Source organism: Galeopterus variegatus, unplaced genomic scaffold (assembly GCF_000696425.1).
Source record: "Galeopterus variegatus unplaced genomic scaffold, G_variegatus-3.0.2 Scaffold8, whole genome shotgun sequence".
Taxonomy (NCBI): Eukaryota; Metazoa; Chordata; class Mammalia; order Dermoptera; family Cynocephalidae; genus Galeopterus; species Galeopterus variegatus.
In genome coordinates this window covers 115,415-139,732 of record NW_007726119.1, presented here as the reverse complement: position 1 = coordinate 139,732, position 24,318 = coordinate 115,415, and the positions used below count along the sequence as shown (strand labels likewise).

At 37.5% G+C, this 24,318-nt stretch overlaps 1 protein-coding gene across 1 annotated transcript in view; it reads left to right on the top strand.

The window, feature by feature from the left end:
* NALCN (sodium leak channel, non-selective) overlaps positions 1–24,318 on the top strand; it is a gene marked incomplete at its 3' end in the record, with an annotated part of 169,820 nt that overhangs the window by 33,277 nt on the left and 112,225 nt on the right. Inside the window, exon 6 of the mRNA XM_008583606.1 lies at positions 3,682–3,836. Within this exon, the coding sequence (XP_008581828.1) occupies positions 3,682–3,836 (155 nt within the window). The remainder of the gene's footprint in view (positions 1–3,681; positions 3,837–24,318) is intronic.

Sequence of the window (24,318 nt, the reverse complement as noted above, 5' to 3'; positions counted from 1 at the left end):
ACGAATCTAAACCAGCAATAACGATACGTAACACCTACCACTTTCTGTGTACCAACTACCCATTTTATGTGCTTTACAGATGTAAAACATTACATTTTCAGCCCAGCCCTATGAGGTAGGCATTTTGATACTATCTCACAAATGAGGAAACTGAGGCACAGGTAGTGTAAGTCACACATGTAGTAAGTGGCTGAGCCAGAATTCACACCCAGGCAAACTGGCTCCGTAGTCCATTTTCATCTCCTAAAAGGTGATGTTTTCTGAAACTTTCTCATGTAGACAGATGGATTTTTCAGACATTGCTGCTTTTTAAAAAAGTATTTGAAATGAAAAACACAAAAATTAATTTTGATGGGCTAGTAAACTTTTCCCTTTCTGAAGTTCCCCTTACCTTCCAGTATAGCTGAAGAATTAGGTGATCTATAAAATATCTTACAGCTGCATGATTCTATAAACAAAAATCCTTTCAGTATCAATGCCAAAATTTCTTTTCTTCTTTTGACAATTCTTTATTATTGTGTTTTTTACATGCCAGGATTTATGCCGTATTTTATTATTTGTATTTATACATATACACATATTTATGATTAATAAACATTTATAATAAACATTTGTTGAGTAGCAGCAACATGTTAAGTGCTATGCAAAGTGCATTACTTGGTTTATTTTACTTAATACTTACATGAGTGTCACTTTTAATTATGATTACTCTCCCTGTTTTAAGAGGGAAAACCGAGCTTAGTAATGCTTAGAATCTTATTCCAATCAGTAAAGGGCAGAGCTGGGATCAAACTCAGAATGCCTCACTCTGAGCCTCTGAAGCCCAGATCCTTGTTATTTTACTGTAATGTTGTAGGCACCACAGCTGAATCACAGAGGCAAATTAAACTCAAGCAAAGATGGACCACTTGATCTACATATAAGAATGCAACCTGAAGAGAAATGAGTGGCATGTCTGCTAAAATCATATCTTTCTGACCCACCCAAGTGGTAATTTCCCCAATTAGAGCCTTTCCTTTGGGTTTTGCATATGGAATTTAAAGGACCAGCTTAAAATGTAACTAGAGGGAGCAATGATTTAATCACTTATTCCCTGAGAAGTGTCAACAAACTAGCTTGCTTGCAGCTAATGGAGGTCAGAACCCTGAAGGAGTAAGCATAGGGTACCTGAAATGTGCATGAGGCTTCCAGAGCTTTGTTTATGACTAAGAACTGGGCCTGGTATCACCAGGCATTGTGTGTGCATGCATGTGTGTGTGTGTGTGTGTGTGAAACCATGTGTGTATGTGTGGTCGCCACAAGCAGCTAAGGGATTGCACAGTTAAGCATCAGACTCTAGAGAAAACATATTATATAAAGGGAAGGAAGCAGCCAATTCTGAATATAAGATGGTGTTAAGGAAAAAAAATGTCACCCAACAAGTGTGCCTCAATTTGGCCATAAGCTGAGGAGACTAAGGTTGGTTCCCATGTAGGAATTTTCTGGAGTCATTGATGTAGTGGGAAATGACTCTAACAAAAATAACAAAATCATGGATTTAAAAGGCTCATGAGATCATCTAGCCTCAACTTTGGTCCCCACACAATCCACATGAATTACCTCAGAGAGCAGCTATTTGGGGCCCACTTTTGAGGTCAGCCCAGAATGAGAGTTAACCATGCCAATAACTGCCTGGACTCGCCATCAGAAAAGCCATTGCATAACTCCATCCTTTTACATCAGCTCAATCTCCAGTCCATCCTTAAGAAAGATAAAAAAGGGCCATGTTGCCATCCACATAAGATATCGTAATCTCTCTCTTTCCAGTGTAATAACTTTAGTCCCTCCAATTTCTTCTTAATTGATTTCCTTTCTAAACTACACATGTGCCAACACAGCAGAAGGCCAAGTATCACTAATGAAAATAATGATACATCATACCAAAACTTGTGGGATACAGCAAAGGCAGTACTTAGGGGGAAATTTATTGCATTAAATGCCTACTTCAGAAAAATGGAAAGCTGGCAAGTGAACAATCTAATAATGCGCCTTAAAGAACTAGAAAAACAAGAACAATCCAATCCTAACGTTAGCAGAAGGAAAGAAATCATCAAGATCAGAGCAGAACTTAATGAAATTGAAACCCAAAAAACAATACAAAAGATCAACGAATCAAAAAGTTGGTTTTTTGAAAAGATAAATAAAATCGACAAACCACTAGTATGGCTAACAAAAAAAAGAAGAGAGAAGATTCAAATAACAAAAATTAGAAATGAAAAAGGTGATATTACAACTGACCCAAATGAAATACAAGGAATCATCCGAGACTACTATAAACAGCTATATGCCAACAAGTTCGAAAATCTGGAGGAAATGGATAAATTTCTGGACTCACACAAGCTTCCAAAATTAAATCAAGAAGATATAGAAAACCTGAACAGGCCAGTAACAATAAAGGAGATTGAAGCTGTTATCAGAAAGCTCCCAACAAAGAAAAGCCCGGGACCAGATGGATTCTCAGCAGAATTTTACCAAACATTCAAAGAGGAAATGACACCGATTCTTTACAAACTATTCCAAAAGATTGAAGCAGAAGCAAAGCTTCCAAACACATTCTATGAAGCAAACATCATCCTGATACCAAAACCAGGTAAAGATATAACCAAGAAAGAAAACTACAGGCTGATATCCTTGATGAATATTGATGCAAAAATCCTCAATAAAATATTAGCAAACAGAATACAACAGCACATATGTAAGATCATTCACCATGATCAAGTGGGATTCATCCCAGGGAAGCAAGGTTGGTTCAACATACGCAAATCAATAAATGTGATCCATCATATTAATAAAATCAAACACAAGGACCATATGATCATCTCTATTGATGCCGAAAAAGCATTTGATAAGATCCAACACTCATTCATGACAAAGACCCTTTATAAATTAGGTATAGATGGAAAGTATCTCAACATAATCAAAGCCATATATAATAAACCCACCGCCAATATCATCCTGAATGGGGAAAAACTGAAAGCTTTTCCTTTAAGAACAGGAACCAGACAAGGATGCCCACTCTCACCACTCCTATTCAACACAGTATTGGAAGTATTAGCCAGAGCAATCAGAAACGAGAAGGAAATAAAGGGCATCCTGATTGGAAAGGATGAAGTCAAACTGTCCCTGTTTGCAGATGACATGATCTTATATATCGAACAGCCCAAATCATCTATTAAAAAACTCTTAGAGGTGATAAAAGAGTTCAGCACAGTAGCAGGCCAAGTATCATTTATGAGTCTCATTGTATTTGTACCTTCCAGAAAATTACTGTATCACTTAACATTTCTTAGAAGTGGAGAAATAAAATCAGTGCCCACGTAGGGCAAGGATTTTGCAGATAACAAGGAATCCCCAGACAAGTAAAGGGTTTTTGCAAATCAGTGGGAAAATTCCTTCCTATGCTTATCTGGTTCTTAGTTTTCATACATATTCCTATAAGGAAGTATTATGGGGATGAATCAGCAGATATCATTTGAGAATGTGTAACATGTCATTAATATTATAAATACCATTCATGAAGCACAAAACTTGAATCTGTGGCCATATGCAGCTGTTATTAATGAAGAGTGATTACCTTATCCATTTTAATTGACATATTTACAATTGTTGAAATTGTCTGACACTTTCATGTGTTGTTCACAGGAATGTAACCTGGAATAGTTTAGCTATTCCAGATACACACTGCTCACCAGAGCTAGAAGAAGGCTACCAGTGCCCACCAGGATTTAAATGCATGGACCTCGAAGATCTGGGACTTAGCAGGCAAGAGCTGGGCTACAGTGGCTTTAATGAGATAGGTCTGTCTTACTGGTAAAACATGTTTTCAGTTTCTATTTTATGATGTTTATGAAATTTAGAGGATAATTGTATTATTGGTATTTAATCTTATAATTGGCAATAGTATAGAACAATCATAAATTTTAGTTCTATGCCTATATTATAATATATTCTACCCTACAGTCTGGAGCATACAGACTGTGTCTGTGTATATTCAGCAATATCTGTATAGTGTTAAAGATCTCTCATTTTAGACTATTTTAGCATTTAAAAATATTTGTTTTTAACAAGGTTCAACGGTTGTAGACTCAAAGTTAAACAAGGTTCAGGGGTTGTTGACTCAAAGATAAACAGGACTTGGTTTCCTTCCACATGTAACTATATGTACTAGGCAAGGCAAGTCTTAAAAACTGTAATGCTAGGCATTCATGGGTGTGTGAGAGCTGAAAATTCTCCTGAAACAGAAGACAGCTAATGACATGCTTAAGGAATAAGCATTGGCTATGTAATAGATGTATAGGAAATGCTCATACATAAATAGAATGTGCTCAAATGTTTACATTTCTTCTTGGCTTGCCCTATTAAGTCCTGACATGTGCCATTACACACATAATGAAACATGTTAGCATCTGCCATTTAGTTGACATCATTGTATTTGTTATCATTCCATGCAAGTTGCACATGTTTTATTATTAAAGCAAAAAACACGGAATTCTAAACAAATATTTTATGCTTTGAGAATTGTTACTGGAATCATTTTTTTAAAAACTAATTTTTTCTGGGCCGAGCCCGTGGCGCACTCGGGAGAGTGCGGCTCTGGGAGCGCAGCAGCCCTCCTGCCGCGGGTTCAGATCCTATATAGGGATGACCAGTGCGCTCATAGCGCTCACTGGCTGAGCGTGGTGCAGCCGGTCTCAAAAAGGACAAAAAAAAAAAAAAAACTAATTTTTTCTTGAGTTACGAGGCCCAGGTAAATTTAAGAGAGTTCTAGATGCCTTTACACAGGGCCTAAGAGAAAAATAATTTTATATGTAACAGGATGGTGGTTGTACTCTTTTGGAAGCTAAATCTATTTCCTGACATGGTTTCGCATCTCAATGGGCAACTATACAATGGGAATTCCACAGTCAGGGATGACCATCAGTACCTATTATCCCCGGGTGACAACCGCTGCAAACCTAGCCAATTGGCCTTCCCACAACAGAAAAAGTGACTGCTAAACCAGTTTCCACCCTGGCCTTCAGTCCATAGCAGCTCCAGTATGGTATAATGAACTCTTGGCTGCGTATTGGAATTTCAGAGAGAATAAGTAAAGTTCTTGCATTGATTGAGGAATACTTTGATTTATGAACTAAACCACCTAGTTGCAGCTTTTAGACAGAATATAGTATTGAATGTGGGGTGAAAAGCACAAATAGACAGTATTAGTTTTTTAAAAGTCAATTTTGCAAATAACATTTAAAATTTTATTTTTTATTTTAATATGCCCTCATGTTGTATTTCCAGCATTAGTTAGAAGATATTCTTCTATCTCTTTTGACCAAAGATATTGTTTCCTATTTGGCAAAAATCTAGAAGTCAACGGGTATGAAGTTGTGCTCTCTTAAACTTATATGACATTGTAATCAATCTGAAAGTCTTCACTCTGTCTCAAAAGTACAGAGGCCTCTTATGGTTTCTACCAATGACTTTCAGGCATGAGCAGGAAGTCACAGATGTGGTATGGGAGACAAGATATGCAGATTCGGTAGGCTGCAAGGAACAAGCTCCAGCAGTCCTACCAGCTGGACATGACTAGGATGTGTGGTTTATCAGCACCTGCAGCTCTTTCTTTTAGGAGCTAACTGGGTGTAGCCCTGTCTCCTATACAGAGCAGCCAGTACTCAAATGGCTAGGCTACCCTTGCACACAAAATCCTCCAGTCCTTTTAAGTCATATTGCTAAAGCAAATCACACCCTGACCATTTTAAATGCAGCAATTGTGCCTAAATTCAAAATGTTATGTTATATTCAAGTTGATTCATCTTTCTCACTGTGACTTACAGTGGGTTCGACTAATATAGGGTACAATCTCCCTTTGAGAGAGAAAGTCTCCTTATAAAATGTGTTGGCTCAAGAGGCCCAGTTCTAGGAGGGAATTGCCCTGGGGGCAGTAGGCCCCCCAAAGCAATTTTATTTATTTATTTATTTATTTATTTATTTATTTATTTATTTATTTATTTATTATGAATATTCATGAGATACAAATTACCAGAAATTGCTTTCGTAAAGCAATTATCCTATTCTAGCTGTACTGTTGATTTGCACATTTTTCTCCCAAGGATTTAAGCTCTTTGAAAATAGGAAGTGCAACTTTTCGTCTTCGTTTCTCCAGGGCCCAGCGTAATGCCTGGCTCATGGGGCACCCTCCATAAATATTTACTAATGGGCCTGGACCGAACACGGTGCATGTCCTTTTGAATTCATGGGTAACCAGTCATGTCTGTATTACACATAGAGCCACAATAGAGAATTAGGTTGTTTTCTAGTTGTTCTTTCCCCTGATTTTGTCTGTTTTTATTGGCAGTATTCAGGTTCCTCATGACTTTTCTTTCTCTACAAGCTTAATTTAGTCTGCTTCCTTTTCTCAAGTGATGATTGAATTCATCATCATTGTATCACCCATGGCTAGAAAATGAAATATTGACTTTGTACTTTAATAAAAACACTTTTTAAATGGTCACTATAGTTTAGATTGAAATGGATAGCTACTTTCTGATATTATATATCTCTCTATATATACAAACTGCACTATTTTGGGAGGTTACTTTTAAAGTTCTTATGGAAACAAAAGACAAAATTTTCCCAAAATTAGGAGGAGAAGTTATTTTATTAGACATATGTGGTTATGTCTTTATGCATGCAGTTGAATTTAAAACATAATTAGGTACTTAGTTGTATATACAAATTTGGCAAATATACTTGTATATATAAGTAATCATGATTAACTTAAAAGAAACACATTTCCTTTACTTGCTAATCAAATTACCATGCAATACATTGAATTGCAACTCATTTGTAAAATTTCATTTATAAACAGCTTTATGTCTCATTAAAATATAATATTGTTGATGTTGTAAAACTCACCGACATATGAAAAGCCAGAGTCATTAAGTACAAAAAATTACAAAGAGCGTGTGTTGTAAGACTGCAGAGTAAAGACATCTTTTTCTCTTTGTCTCCCTGACATCATCCAAACATCAAAGGGACTGAGAAACACAAATGCAATTACCATGTTGAAGAACTCTGAAAAAGCTATAACTGTAAATCAGAACATTCGAGGACTAGGTATGCTACGGAAAACTTCCTGAAAAGTTTCTGGCTACTGTGGATGTCAGACAGAGCCAACAGGATACCAATATTCTAAAATAATGGATGTCCTTGGAGGAGCAAAACAGTCCTCTATGGGAGTCAAGGATTCAGTGTTAGGCTGACTATGGGAGATTTTGGGGGCTCCATGTGGCATTGCAAAGTAGAGGCCCTGCAAGCATTTAGTAGAGAGATAGAGTAGAGGAGATAGACTCCATTGTGAGGGGCCCCAGCACTGCAGACCTGGGCTGACTAGGATGAGGTGAAGGCTAATCTAAAGGTTTTCAAATCTGACTATACCTTAGGATGACTTCGGAAGCCTTTTAAAACACACCAAAGTTATACGAAAATCATGGGGCCGGCCCGGTGGCGCACTGCTACAGTGCGCCGCTTGGGAGCGTGGCGGCGCTCCCGCTGAGGGTTCGGATCCCACATACAGACCGGTTCCCACTCACTGGGTGAGCGAGGTGCGGGCGCAACACTGAGGGTTGCGATCCCGTTGCCGGTCCCGGTCCGGTACGGGCGCGACACTGAGGGTTGCGATCCATTTCCGGACACATAAAAAGACAAAAAGGAAAAAATAAAAATTAAATAAATAAATAAATAAAAAATAAAACACACCAATTCCCAAGCACCATACCCAGGTTAATTAAATCATAATCTTAGAGTGATCCAAGGCATAGATGGTTTTAAAAAGCACTCCAGCTGATTGTAATGTATGTACATGCAGAGTTGTGAACCACTGAATTAACACAACACAACACAACACACACACACACACACCCTTTCTTATAAAAAGGCTTCATTTCTATCTGTCTTAGACTGTTCTGGCTGTTATAACAAAATAGCATAGACTGGGTGGCGTCCAGGTTCACAGACACTGTCTTCTGTGTCCTTATGTGGTAGAAGAGCAGAAGGTCTTTCCCGGGTCTCTTTTATAAGGCACTAATCCCATTCAAGAATGCTCTGCCCTCATGGCATCATCACCTCCCAAAAGCCTCACTTCCTATTACCATCAACTTGGTGGTAGGATTCCAACATGAATTTTGAGGGGTTAGCATTACACTATCTCACAACATTACCCCACCCCTTCCCTACATGAAACAGTGACAAACATCTGGTCCTATAAAAGTTGATTTCAAAGGTGCATAATAATCAAAAAGAGTCAGCATCTGTATTAGTCTGTTTCTGTTGCTTATAACAAAATACACAAAACTGGGTAATTTGTAAGAAAGTGAAATTTATTTACAGTTTCATAGGCTAGGAAGTCCAAAGCCCAGGGAACACATCTGGTGAGGGTCTTCTTTGGTGGTGGCTTTACAGCAATGCAGGGGTCTCACATGGCAGAAAATGACAGAGCGGAGAGATAGATTACCCAGGCACTCTCCTTTTAAAACCCTCAGAGCCATACTCACTATTCCAAGAATGGATCATCTATTCACGAGGGTACAGTCCTCACAAACCAATAACTTCTTCAAGGTCCCATCTTTCAACTACCACTACAGCATTTCTCACCCTCGTAACACTGTCACAGTGGGAGTCAAGTTTTGGGGGGACATTCAATCTAAGGCAGCACCATATCTATAAAACTGTTCCCTGAGGTACATTTAAAACTGAAAAAATATTCAAGATATATAACATAAAAAACATTGTGGGGGAAAAAAACACAGAATATACAGATTAAAAGGGTACAGCTTTCCCAGTATATTAACACAGAACAATCAACACTGAGACATATATTAGTAAAGATGTTGGAATTCAAAACTAAAGAAAACATCCATTGGGCATCCAGGAAAAAAATGATCCACTCAGCTGTACAGGGAGTATCGGGGGGCCTGAAACTTCATACCAATATTGAACTCTAGGATATAATGACAAGTCACTTACAAATTCCTTAGGGAAAAGATGGATTAAACTCGTTTTACATACTTTTGAAGAGATAAGAACTCAGAGACTATATTTTATATGAAATCTTATTGAAGACATTTAGCAAATAAAGAGTGACTATTCATGAGTCTAGTCTTTAGTGTCTATTTGCTATAAGAACAAAGCTAATATACCTGTAGAATTTACAGAATATAATGTAAGTATTATAAATTATGATTACATAGAAAGGAGAAAAAGAAAAATGGAGGAAGTAATGTAATGATGTTGATGTCCTTAACATTTATACTTAGCAGTAAAAAAAATCTTTTATATAATATATGGGCTGTAATGGTGGTATATGTATACCTGTCATGAGAATGCATTACAAAGTCAAAATTACTTACTTTAGAAATAATTCAAAACTCAAAATAATGTTTGCTATGACCATGTCTCAGAAAATCATTTACATGTGAATAATAATAGTGAAATTAACTCTTATTAAATCTTGATTATATTTATTTTAAAAAATAGTAACTTTTAAATCTCTGAATGCATATGAGTTTATGCTATTTGTTGTAGTGCACTTGGTATGAGCAGATGGCTCCTTTGCAGTAGAGTTTGCTTGAAGCACAGTGGTTTGAAGAAATGGCCCCAGGGTTTGGATCATATTATTGTGGTGACCTTGAGAAAGTAATTAACCACTCTTACCTCAGTTTCACCATCTGTGAAATGGAATAAGTGACAGGCATACCTTACAGGGCTGATGGAAGGAGTAACTGAGAAGATGCACTTAGAATAGTGTCTTGCACAGAACAAACACACGCAAGCTAGAAATGAGAGGTGCGGTGGCAAAACATGAATGCATCTCTGTGGTACTTGAGGAAAAATGGCAGCTTTAACAAGGGAAGGGAGGACACAGATGCCTCCAGATGAACACCCCAGGATCTGCTGTTATCTTTTGTTTGCAGCAGTTTGCTGCTCAGGTGGTTTGGGATCACAGAACGTGGGAGAAGAGTTGAGGGGGAGGGGCAAGGTGTTCTTAACTTCATGCCGTGCCTGTGTTAACGGATGTTCCGATGTTCACTTAATTCTAATCCATCTATGGTATTTGAGGAGGCAAGTTTTCAGTAATGTTTGGTCTTCATTCATCGATTATTTCTCTCATGGCACTCTAAAAAATGTCCCACTTCTGTGCTTTATCTGTTTCTCTAGTATATTAGTCCATTTTCTATTGCTCATAACAGAATACCTGAAACTGGGTAATGTCTAAAGAAACAAAATTTATTTCTTACAGTTCCAGATGCTGGGAAGTCCACAGTCCAGGTGGTGCATCTGGTGAGGACCTTCCTAGTGGTGACACTCTACAGCTATGCAGCGTGTCACATGGCGAGAAGCAAGAGCTCTCTTGTGCTCCTTATAAAGCCACTAGTCCACACCCATGATAAAGCAATACTTGATGAATGGATTAATCTGTTCATGAGGGCACAGTCCTCATGATCCAATCATCGCTCAAAGGTCCCACCTTTCAAATGTCATAATCTGATTTCCAACTTTCTTCACACTGTTACAGTGAGGATCAAGTCTCCAACACATGAACTTTTGGGGGACACATTTGGCCCATAGCATCTAGAATCTTATCAACATTTAGCCGGTGCCACTGAATTTTCTACAGTTTACATAAAGGCTCACATGTATATTTAATTTTGTTTATTTATTTATCCCTATATATTTGAATTTGGGACCCCTGGGCTTAAGCCTCCCTGTCTTTTAGCAGCCTTTCAGCAGGCACTTCTTCCACAGAGCTTAAAAAATGCCCCTGCTGGGCTGGCCCAGTGGTGCACTGCTACAGTGCGCTGCTTGGGAGCGCGGAGGCGCTCCCGCCGAGGGTTCGGATCCCACATACAGACCGGCCGCTCACTGGCTGAGCGAGGTGCGGGAGCAACACCGAGGGTTGCGATCCCGTTGCCGGTCCCGGTCCGGTACGGGCGCGACACTGTGGGTTGCGATCTGTTGCCGGACACGAAAAAAGCCAAAAAAAATAAAATAAAATAAATGCCCCTGCTAAGGCAATGAGCAAAAGCTACAGCCAGGCTATTTCTTGCATGGCCTTCAGCACTCAGTGATTTATTTTCTGGCTTTCCCTAACTCTTTGGGCCTCATGGCAACCAAAACACTGGTTGTTTCTGTATCTCTCCCTTCTGTTTAAACACCTTTTCATCTTTACTTCTGGGTACCTTTCCTGTGGTTCATCCTTGAAGACCCTCAATGAACACATCCTGTCTCAGATGTTAGCCTGTGCACTGAAGATATCACACATTCCCCATGTTCCAGACCTACTGAGGAATATACATTATTGAAAGAACATATTTGAAGATCACAGATTTTGTTTAGCAGACATTCAGATTCCATTATTGAAGAGTGTGCAGGGAGGTGGGTAGTAATTATACGGTGAAAAGGTTTGGGGATAGACGGTATCCAAAAAACCACACTGTAGAGGTGAAACCAGAAAAGTCACAGCAACTTCCCCTATTTAAAAATGTTGTCTTGTCCCCATTTCCTGAATACTTTTCCCACATTCAGCCTCTTTCTTTGTGTCCTCACGTGTTCATAAACATAGGGGGCATACGATCTGAGACATAAGAGATGCTGTGACTTTCTGTAATAGCACTAGAAATGAAATTACAGGAATTTAGAGCTGGAAAAGACAATGCAGTCATGTGTTTTACTCACCCAGTTCTTCAGGTGGAAAAACTGGGCTTCAGAGTGCATGAGGATGGAGTTAAAGAGAACTGTGGACAGAGGCAGGGCTAAACTCACTTCTCGAGATTTGCAGAGTCCCGCTGTCACTTGCCGTCTCCACCAAACTGTTTTACAATTCAAGTTAGTGTTAAATAAAGAAGAAAGCTTTAAAAATAACTTGCAAAGTTTAGTTTTATTCTTAATTCTGTAGTAGAATGTTAGCATAACTCACCTTTGGTGAGATGCTGATGGAGAAGACCATTATCCAAATAGATGTGATCTTCAGTTAGAAAAAAAGCAATGCCAAATCTTTCATACGTGGGAAAGAAATCACAGCAGACACCATTAAAATGGCAATTTACTTGTCAGGATCTTTCAAAAGAAGGCAGCACATTAGGTACAGATGAGTACAAAGCTATTCGGGGAATGGTTTGAACTATCCATTAATTGTACAGTTAGGTGAAAAACAGAACATGTTCAGTTTGAATTAAAAACCCCAATGAATGACAATCAAAACTCATCCTGGAAAGTCACTTAGGAAGTAAATAGATATCAGGCACTTTTTGTTAGTAGTCTTCAGAATCATAAAAGACAAAAGTCCAATTTTTAAAAATCCAAAACAAATTAAATCTGATTGAAACAATTTATTACAGAGAAAGTCCATAAGCAAGATCAAACTATAAATCAGGACATTCTAAAAATATCTAATCAAAAAGACATTTAAATAATGTATACTTTTAATATTAAATGGACTGTATGTAGTGGATTACTTCCCCTATTTTTTATATATAATAAGCAAATGTAAAGCAAGGAAATAATAAAAACTATGTTCTATACTACTGATTGCTCAAGAGATGGTCTTTATTTTTGTAATTGCTATTATTACTTATGACAACTATTGCTATCGCTTATTGATTGCTTATTATGTATCTAGCATCAGGCAAAAGGTTTTCCATCCATTGCGTTTTTAATCCTCAAATCAAACCCATAAGATATCATTATCCCCAACTGGTAAGTGAGGAGAATGAGATGAGAAAGAATGAACCTGCCCACAGTCTCTCCCCAGCCACATTTGGAAGCCGAGGCTCGCTGCCCTGGGTGTTGAGGTTGAAGCCTGTGTTCTTGGGCTATGAACTCCACATTATGAAGCAGCCTCCATGCCTGCGGCTTGTCAAGACAGCCGGGCCATTCTAGAGTCTCATTATGATAATGAATGAGATACGTCTTCCAATATAATGATCTACCAGACATCTTTGCCATCTTCTCTCATCCTAAAGTCTTTAGGACAGAGGTATGAATATGAAGAAGAGTAATGCCCGCTGCAAACCAAGGGCCCCTCTCGGGTTGGCCCCTGGCTTTTAATCTAGTCCCTTGCATTCTGTGAGATGGAGAGTTGGTACATCATGTATGTCAGTTGAATGTAGGAATCTAAATATTAAAAAAATATAGAGCTGGGAGGCAATGCAATTTTACAAGATAATTTATTGAGCTGTAAACATCTGGGCAATTATTAGAGACAGTGGTAGCTAAACTGAGCACATTCTGCTTTTGATACAAAGTTAGATGGTAGACATACAGGCTAGAGATGTGGGAGAGAACTTAAGTATGTTATTTGATATATTTTAGTGAGATTTACACTTATTTGAACTAAATTTGAAGCTTCATTATAAGATATATGTGTTTACTATATGAAATTTACAATTGCGTGCATTAATTTTTCCTGTGTATTTGAATTTCTCCTTCACTTTGAGATACAAATATTTAATTTTGCTTTCTAAATTAGCACCAATTAACCAACAATTTTATCTAAGATGATTTTGAAAATGCAAATTAATTTCTTCGTTAGAGATGTGACATGAAGAGTATTTACCTTATTAGTCCTCTTGATAAAAAATATCATAAAACTTTCTTTATATACGTCCTCCTTAAAATGTTAGATAAAAAACTACAGGTCATCAGCTTCAAAGAAGTTAGACTGTGGATTTTACACATGTAAGGATGACTTGTACTTGGCAATAATATATTAATTGGCCCTTTCAAGAAAATGGGGAAAACTGAAGAGTGATTGAGCCTGCCAGATTCTCGTGTACTCCCAAGTCACTTCTGGAGAAGGCTATTATGTGTCTTGAAATTTGGGACTGGTATTTTCTTCCAAGGGGAAATATATTTTCACTATTATTTACTCTTGTGGTCTTTTTCTTCTTTAATTTTGGGTAGTATTGACTATAAAATATGAACTCAGCTCCCTGTGTCAGTCATAAATCAGTTTTATTAAATACTAATGAGAAATATCAGTGGTTATTTTCATCACTGGTAGAGTTCTTTGCTTGGGGCTGCCCCTGTATCTTGCTGAAATGATTGATAATGAGTCCACCTGCCCAGGTCTAATGCTTCAGTATTAATACAGGACTTGCTTGACTTTAGCATTCCTCTTTCTATTTTTTTCTATTAGCATTCTATTATTTTCATAATTCATCTCTCATTACATCTGACATTAAATTTGAACATAAAATATGCTGAAAGAAAATTACTTTTATTCAAATCATAATAAAATATAAATTGAGCTTTGTTGATGCTGCTGCTAAAAATTGATTCATGAGATTTAAATAATGTTAACCTATATTTTATGTCGCTGTATGTAATATCAGATGAAAACTTTATAAATGAATAGAAAATAGAATATTATTATTTATCTATGATTTATTACAGAATGTACATTTTTATTGCAGTTCCAAAAAAAACACAGTAAAGATTAACTTGTAAAATATGTAATTGAGATTTATAATATTTCCTGAGAAAGCACCAAAGGGTTGTTTTCCTTGCATTTATCTTTATGTTTAGTGTTCCCACTGGAATTTCTTATTGATTTTTATGAAAACACATGTGGAAGAGAGAACTAGGAGGGCATAGAATTCAACCAAAAGTGTATAATCTATGATAATTTTTTATTTACTGTCTGAAGGAATACCTTTATCATGGGACAAGGAAAACCTGATGGACTTTTGTCGATTAGAGAACAAGATAATGAAATGTCCCAAGAGAAGTAGTTGTGAAAACGCTTAGCAAAAAAGGACGGGGGGCGATTATCCTTGTGACTTGGATCAGTAAATGCACTCAGGTTGCAGTTTGTTCTTGAGGATTTTTAAAGGGACTCCACCTCTGGGTTTTATTAGATTCTCCAACAGAGTCACAGACTTACTTAAACTGAAATTATATGTGCAGATATTATTCAGAATGTTAGGAAGAAATGGAGTTTAAAGGTAGAAATTGCAGGTGTGATTTTTTTTTTTTTACAGTACATTCACTGGTGTCTAGCAGATGTTCAGGAGGTCTTGTTGAATGGATTAGGAAAGACAGCTGCTAGAGTGAGCTTTCTTCAGACAATGAAAGAAAGACATTTTAAAAGTGGATTTCTAAGGGCATAAAGTGATGGTTTTTTTCATATTATACACAGAAGACAATATTCATTGAAAATATCTAGAGGTTTCTAAGAAATTATCATTTTGTAGTTATATTTTAAATATTTGTAAATTATAAAATAATACTTCAAATAACATGAAAGATTTAATGAAAGTAATAAATTCTATCATGTGTAATTCTCTCCCTTCTTTTCTTCTTTCCTCTTTGTAAGTTTCATGGTATTTAATAGAATACTTTTAATTCTTGCCTTACTGATCAACAATTAATTGCTTTTCTAGTAATTCTGTGTTGAATACACACACATAGACATCCTATACACATGTATGTGTATTCTTTAGCACAGATTCCTAGAAACAATTTCTTGGCCAAATGATGTACACATTTTTAACGTAATAGATAACTAGAGGTTTGCTTTTCAAAAAGATGATAGGGACTCATAGTTCTGTCGTTATTGTATAAGAGTGAATTTTTAAAAATATAAGCTATTCTTTTTCAATATGCATAAATATTGAAGGAAATAAATAGCAGGCATTATGCACTCCACTCTTCTGAACACCAGCAGTTCGTTCTCTTCTCCTTCAATGTGTTCATCCCATCCTGGAACGCCTCCCTCCCTCTCCTCCTATCCACGTCTGACTCACTTTTCAGGACCTACTCCTGTAGTTGCCCTGGATACTCCAGCAACATTTGTCTTCCTTCTGTCTGAACTATGACAGCAAGGTTTGTGCACGAAAGTTAACGCTTCATCCTACCTGTGTTCCACTGTCTGGTGTGTGTGTGTGTGTGTGTGCGTGCATGAACGTCCGTGTGTGTTCTCACGCATGTGCACACACGTGTGTGTTTTCCCCTTGCCTTCTTGAGTAGCTCATTAGGTCCAGGTGCAAAGCTTCAGCTGCTGCTTTTGATGTTTGTAACTCTCATTGAGCTCATACACACTTGAGGGCTGGGTGATTACTTTGAGCAGAACTTTAGATACATTGTGTTTTTAAAGTCATCATTCTATGGGTACTTTGTGATTGAAAATTTAAATAAAATTTAAATACAACTCTAGCCTTTGAGTTCACTCTTAATTAAGTGGCTTCTCCATTAAACCAGCTACAAAGATAAAACAAATGTGAATAGCCTAGCACAGATGTCTTGTATGGACAGTCAAGGTAACTTTCCCTATGGTTATGGCAGCAAGTAAAAAAAAATTCCCTTGACACTCTGAAATTAAACCAATTTTGTGAAATAATAGGTTAGAGCAAAAAGAAATAATGTCACTTAGGAGAGTCCTAACACAACTCTTACCTTGAGGCTAATGAAGGTTGGCAGTAGATCCTGGCTCTTGTGGGACTTCCATGTTCTAACACATGGGTCCTGCTTAACCAAACTGTGCTGAGGAGGGGAAGAGCCTCCTCCTCTGGAGAGAAAGTTCTCCAACCCTTGAAAAAGTGCTTCTAGCCTGAGCCACCTGGGGCTATGAAAAAGGTTAGAGACAAGGAACCCTTTGCTATTTCTCTCTTCTCTCCCCCAGCTCTATACCCATAACACCTGGGATTCCAGAATCATAAAAGCAAAATAAACTACAGATGCTAGAAATTCTCAGTGTACCAAAATAAATATGCTAAATAAAATTAAAGCTAAAATAATATACTAAAATAAATCATAAATGTCTAATCAATATTAGCTGTCACTATTCAAACAAAAATAACAAACCACCACCACAATTGCTACTATTGATCAGATTTGTTTTTAGATAAGTAGAAAATTAACATGTAGTCTCATGTTTATGAGAATGGGATAATTTTGGGAGAATTTAAGAAGCTTTCTGATAGTAAGTAGAAAAATGATATGTAATCACAAATAATGTCTTCAACATTTGCTCTATACATGCACTGAAAATATATGTAAATAAACACAAGCAGCTTCCTGCCCTCAAAGAGAGATGTTAGAATGAAATAAGATACGAAGGTGAAATAAATTCAGAAGAAAGGATTAACCTTTCACATGTGGTGGGTTTTGCTGCCATGTGCCCAATGCAAGGGTGCGTGTGTCTACACAGCGCTTTCGAACTTTTGGGGATATGAATGTGTTAAAAGTGGAGCATGAATGCTCCAATTTGCCCCAAGTCCCATTGCCCCCACTTGCTTTATTTCTCACGTTTATGTAACCTGCCTAACCACTGAAATAAATGCTTTTATTAGTTCTGGTTATAGAAAACACTCTTTTGAGGCTTATATTTTTACTTTATCTTTTATTGAATAAGATATATAATAACATAGATTAAGTGTACCCCCTTTTTTTTTTTTTTTTTTTTTTTTTTGTCTTTTATCGTTTTCCGTGTCCGGCAACGGATCGCAACCCTCAGTGTTGCCCCCGTACCGGACCGGGGACCGGCAACGGGATCGCAACCCTCGGTGTTGCCCCCGCGCCTCACTCAGCCAGTGAGCGGGAACCGGTCTGTATGTGGGATCCGAACCCTCGGGCGGGAGCGCCACCGCGCTTCCCAAGCGGCGCACTTATCCAGTGCGCCACCGGGCCGGCCCTACCACCTTTGTTTTGTACCTTGTCAAATATCCCTGCTTCCTGTGCACTTTTCTGAAAATGTCTTTAATTTATCTTATAGAATTCTCAGGTGAAATTCATTTTCCCTAAAAACTCTGAAAGTTTTCCATTGTATCCTAGAATCTATTTTGTTGATAACAACCTCCTGTGACTCTAATTGGAGTGCTTTTGTTTTTTGGTTGTGTGTATAAGATTTTTTTAAGATTTTGCTATTTTACGGTCTTGCTATAATATAAGTATGTTTCTTTATTTTTTCCTGCTGAGGACTCATTCTTTGCTATTTTTAAGTTTTGCTATTTTATGGTCTTGCAGTAATATATGTATGGTTCTTTATTTTTTCCTGCTAAGGACTCATTCTTTGCACATGAGGCTCATGCCTTTCTTTGATTCTGGAAGATTTTTAGATGTTATCTTCTCAAATTATGTCTCTTCTCCATTTTCTCTATTCTTTATTTTCTGGAATACTGATTAAATATTTGTTAAACCTTCTTATTCTATCCTCTGTGCCTCTAAATCTTGCTCTCTAACTTCCCTCGATTACTTCCTGTTTGTCCTCTGGACCCCTTATTAGGTGTGTGGTGAATCTTGTCTTATTCTCTCCCTGCCTCTTAAAGTTGTTTGTGTATTTTCCAGCTCAGCTTCTTTGCTGTACATTTAATAATTTTCTCTCTCAGTTTGTCTAGTCTGCTATTCAACTTATTCATTGGATTTTCAATTCCAACATCTATAATTTTTATTTCTAGAATTTCTATTTAATTTCTATTTAATTCTGTTTCAAATCTGCCTGCTCTTTTATCTTGTACTCCTGTTCTTGCAGTTTTCTTTCCAATCCTTTATTTCATTAAACATTTTAAAACATGCTTATTTTAGAATTTCTTTCTGTTCTTCCATATCTTCTAATTCTCCTTTAATGATGGTTCATTTTCTTTTGTGGTTTGTCATTTTTGGCTGTGGCTTATTTTCAGTGAGGGTTTTTTTCAGGGGTACTCTGGCCTCAGTTTTCTCCTGGGTTTGTGTTTGCTGCAATTTCGTGGGTATCGGCCATTCAGGACGATTCCTCATGCTAGTTTTGTGGTTTGAGGAGCAGAGAGAGGTCCTTGAACTATTTGCACTATAGAGAGCAGTATAAACTCAGACTACATACTTCAGTTGGCCCAGGTCTACAATTCTGCTGTATCTTAGGAGACTCTTTTGCCCCTCGTGGGTGGAGACAGAGGTCAGGCAACTTGCTGCTTTCCTGAGCTGCAGGGTGGAGTTCTTCTTGTCTCTATTTAAAATGCAGAGCAGCCCCTTGCAACTCCCAGCTTTGCAGAGACCCCTCAGTGCCTTCCTCCTGTCCTGCGTCAGGGTGCCTCCAACTCCTGTCCCTCTGGGCAGCAGAAGCCCTAAAGTTTATATCGATTCTGAATTCATCTGTGAGGTCTCACAGCTCTGATTTTATGTTCTCTCACACTCTCTGACTGCTGGATATTTTGCTCACATAATTTTGAGCTAATTTACACATTCAAAAAGTATTCCCTGTTATTTGTCTTTTTTCTTGTGTTGGTTGGGCATGGGGTGGGGAGGGTGAAGGTAGGAGGTGTCTAAGTAAGCATAGCCCAGCAACTTCACCTAAAACATTTTTTGTTCAAATGTTTTTAGAATTTTCATTTAGTTTTCCTTTCTTTGATATGACACATCTATGATTTTATCTGTAATGCATTTTCAGCATTAATTATTAAAATTTGGTAAGTATGTATAGGAATTTTTAATTTTTCAAAGATTCCTCTTTAATAGATTTTATTATTTGCTGCTGAGTCATTACACAAGCTTCTGTGCAGCCTGGTAAGATAATTCATCAGCAATTACTTTGTATAAAGACAAAAAATATTAGAGAGAAAGAGACTAGCCTGAAAATAAGCAAAGGCAATTATTGTGCACAGAGAATAATTCCAATGGATTAAGATTTTGGGTGCCTGTGCTTCTTAATATTACTTGCAGTCAGTACTCAAATAATTTCGCCCTCTATCTAAGTGCCTTAGCAAATAAGCAAAAAATGAAATAAAATACAAACTCTGATACAGAATTACATGAATTATAAGCAAATAAGTGTTCCTAAGCAATTCTTACTCTCTGTGTCTAATAAAATACTAATCTATATTTGTGCATGGAGATATATTATTTCATTTAAAAATGAGTGGTGGCTACAGATCTTGACACCAAATTGAAGCTGAACTGAAGAAGACTTTCATGTAAAGAACAGTTGAGAGCCAGACATTGTGTGTAAGGAATGTCACCTATTCCTCACCTCAGCCCCAGTGTAACATGTTATTAACTATTCTAATGGCACAGATACTGAGATGCAGAGAAAAGTAGCTGCAGATGAGAAGCAGTTCCTAGGGGCAGGGACAGGTCTTAGTGATGATGTGTTCACAGCATCTTCAGTGAGCTACACTGGAGGGTATTCCATGAGTTCTCAAGACCAAATAAAGGAAGGACTCAGTTTCAGGATACAGTCTGCGTCTTGGTGATGTTTGACAGGTTACTTAACATCTCTAGCCTGTAAAATGGGGATAAAATCGTGCAGATCTCAGAGGGTAGTAGGAAGATTAGACTGTTCTCATCCTCACACCTACTGAGTTCTCAATAAAATTTAATTATGATTATAATTATCATCTTTATTAGACATATAATCATTAGGTAAAGAAATGAATGAATTGTAGAACAAATAATTTTAGAGAAAGAAAGTGGGAGAATTTAGACAAACCAAGCAAAATCTATATTCTTCCCATGGCATCAGATTACCTCCTTTTAGTCTTGGTAAAACACTCATGATCATACCATGATTTAAAAATATACCTGCATTTTACTGTGTTAGCTGTATTTACTGCTATATTCTCTTTTCCATGGATACGTCCTTTGGGAATATAATGTTTAAAAATATTTTACTGTATCCTGCACTGCTCTGAAATGCTGCCAGCAAAGCCATTTCTAAGCTGAGATGCTTTTTCTTGCAGGGCTTCTAAACAGTTAAAGCAATGCTGAAGTTGTGTGCTTACAATTGAGTAGACCAGGGATCAGCCAGCCATGGCCAGTGGGTCACATTCTGCTTACTGCCTGTTTTTATAAGTGAATTTTTACTGCAACTCCATGCCCAGTTGTTTATGTATGGTCTGTGGCTGCTTCCCTCCAACAACAGCAGAGTTCAGTAGTTCCAACAGAAACCCAAAGGCCCGCAAAGCCGAAAATATTTACCATCTGGCCCTTTATAGAAGAAGTTAGTCAAGCCCTAGACTAGAATAAAGGTAGGAAAAACTGCTTGGCCCATGCTTCTCTTTTTAATATACAAGTCTCTTGCCATTGATGCCTAAAATCCTTTGCAATCCTTATATTTGGCTCTTCTCTGTATCCCTTGTTCCTAGGAGCTCAGAGGCCACAACACATCTTTAATTTTGCCTAGATTAGTGAGAATCCAGTTCTGGTTCTCCTTCCCTGAGTCAATGCTCCTTAGACTCTAAATATGAATTTAAAAAGAATGATTATCCCGGATGAATACATCCCTCAAACCCCTTTTTCTACTATCTGTCACAAATACGCAGGCTATGTTCCTTAAATCTGTCATTCACATTGAGGAAGGAATCTTTCAAGAATTAACAAGAGGCTAGACATGGAACATATTGAATCTTGCTTGGATTTAGTCAACTAAGTATTCTTTAGTGTGGAGGTAAGAGCCTTAGTGATTAAAGAAATTTCTCATAAAATTAGAATCAAAATACTAAATATCATCTCCCCCAATGCCTTGTTTTAGCCAGAAACATTACTTGAAAATGAGTGAGAGAAGGGGGGAAATAATTATATTTTCAAAAGACTAATAAAAATAAAATAAACTACCATATATAGCACTTTTAATATTTAAATAACCCAATAATTACTTCCTCTAGTGGATTATTTGCGAGAGTGGAGCAAGAATCCTCCTTTTCCTGGACACATGCTCCCTTTGCCAAGTGACTTTGCCTCATCTCCCATCAAGAGATCGAATCTCTTTCTCCTCCCCTTGAATCTCATGCCTGTAACTTTCTTTGCCCAAGAGAGTGTGGTGGAGTGACATTGCTTAAGTTTGGGGGCCAAGGTCTCAAGAGGCCTGTGGCTTCCTTTCTTGTCCACTTAAGTACTGCCCTAAGATGACCATGGGGATCTGAGGCCCCCATTTGACAGCCAGCCCCAGCTGCCTTGCATGGCCCTAGATGTCCTGCTAGACCCAGCTGAGGCCAGCAGAAGAATCGCCCAGCTGACCCTGTGACCCTGAATCATGAACTCCCTGCAGCATCATGAGCCAATGTAAGTTAGTTGTTTTAATCCATTTTGCAGTGGTTTGTTATATAGCAACTGAAAAACCCTCATTTTACTGAAGAGAAAACTGGGGATCATGATGTTAAGCAATATACCTTAGCCCACATAGTTTATGGCAACTCAGGGATTTAGATGCAAGTCAATTCAACTAAAAATTCATACTCTAAATCAATGCCCTCTACTACAGTTTGTATTTTCCGAAAACTAGCAAGTCTGCATAATTAGCATTTCTGAAGACAGAGGTAGTCTGGGAGATGTAGTTTGCATACCACTATGTTGCACTTATTGGGACTTTTGAAATCAGGAATGTTCTGGAAAATCTGAGATGTGTAGTCACCATCCTCCAAGCAATGTTTTAAGTGAAGATTGTAGATAGTCTAAAATTCATTCATTCACTCATTCATTCAGTCAGTCATTTGGTAAGTGTTTATTGAGCACATACTATATGTCAGGCACCATATTTCCCACTGGAAGGCACTGGGTAAGTGCTAACTAATACAGAACCAAACATGGATGGCATGATATTTCATTTGATTAAAAATTCATTCTTTCTTATATGTTGATTTCCTTATGAAGGGCTGATTTGTTTCAGGCTTTGAAACTCCAATTGTATACTTTATTTTTTGGGCTAGCTTAAAACTTAATGCTAGATTTCAAGAAATAAATTGTCAGACAGGATTTGCCATTGAGTTTTTTAAAAAGAAACTTGGCAAAACCAAAAAAAAATAAAATAAAGTCTCAACTATATTAATTAATAAGAAAAGAATTTAGGCATCAGCAGAGTTTGATTGAACTCTCAAGTCTCAAGCAAATTTCTAAAACTAAACTGTTTTCTTCTGTTAATCAGTTTAGAGGGAATCCCTTGTGCTAATTTTTGTTGGTGATGGTGAAATGACTTTTATAAAGCTCTGGAAAAAGAGGCCAGAGGGAACAGAAATTGAGTCAAAATCATGGAATGACACCTTTTACATATTCTTACCATCTTGTGTTCTGGCCACATCACATTTTAACCTAAAGGGAGACACCTGGAGGGGTTAATTGGCTTACAGCTGTCTGTGATTAGTCTGCAAAGGCTAAAAAAAGAAAATAGCCATAAGAAAGCAGCTAGTACTAGCCTGGACAATGAACAAATGAAAGGAGCAGCTCGTGGGGAAAAGCACATTTTGATGAGACCTTTGGAGGGTTGAGAGGGTCTGGACCACTGAAAATGGAACCTGGGAGGAAAGTCTTGACCGCAGACAGTAAAAATTCAAGGGTCATCAGCTGGCTCTTTTGTGTAAGGGACAGGATTTAAGAATTGTTGTGATCTACAGTGACCATTAACTATCATAATAAGAGAAGAAAATTAACATTTATTTGGTGCCTACATTGTGCCAAGCACTGGAGAGGTTCTTTTGAGCAGGTTGACTAATTTAATATGCAAAGCAGCTCTGTAGGGTGTTACGTTCTACAGATCAAGTGTAGCTTGGTAAATGAAAGCTCCAGAGATTGTTTATACATTGAGATATTTTGTAAAATCAAACCATTTGTTAATTTATCTGTAGTTGATACTGTTTCATGCAGAAGATGCATGCCTTTTGATAGTATTCCAAGTTGATCAATCCTGTACAGATTTAAGCCACCATAAAGCTATGGACAAACAGGTAAGATTTTGATGTTGCCAGAAACTGGCTTGTTTAGATGTTCAACCCTTGAAGGAAAAGGATAGCAAGCAAAATTCCAATTGTCCAAAAAAAAAAAAAAAAAAGTTGTTGGTGAACAAACTGTATTTAAAATGTATTTTTTACATAACCTGATACAATATTTTAAATTCTGGCGTTACTAAGTTTTAGTGTTTCTTTGCTCTTTTTACAAAAGGGATGCCCACTAAAATGTTACTTATTGATATTATTTTTATTTACTTCCACCATAGTTGAATACTTATTGCACAGAAATGTGAGTTCCGGGGCCAGCCCCACGTCTCACTTGGGAGAGTGCGGTGCTGGTAGTGCCGAGACCGCAGGTTCGGATCCCATACAGGGATGGCCGTTGCACGGTGCGGACAACACCGTGCCTAGGGTTGTGATCCCCTTACCGGTCAAAAAAAAAAAAAAAAAGAAATGTGAGTTCTGTGTTTATTACTTACTCCTTTACAAGTCAGTTGAGAGAAGCTATGAATACTCACATTATTTGAGTTGATGATGACAAAAAGTTATAGAATTATAAAATATAAAAGCCATTTTTATCTTTAATAGTAAAATTTTGACCCTCAGA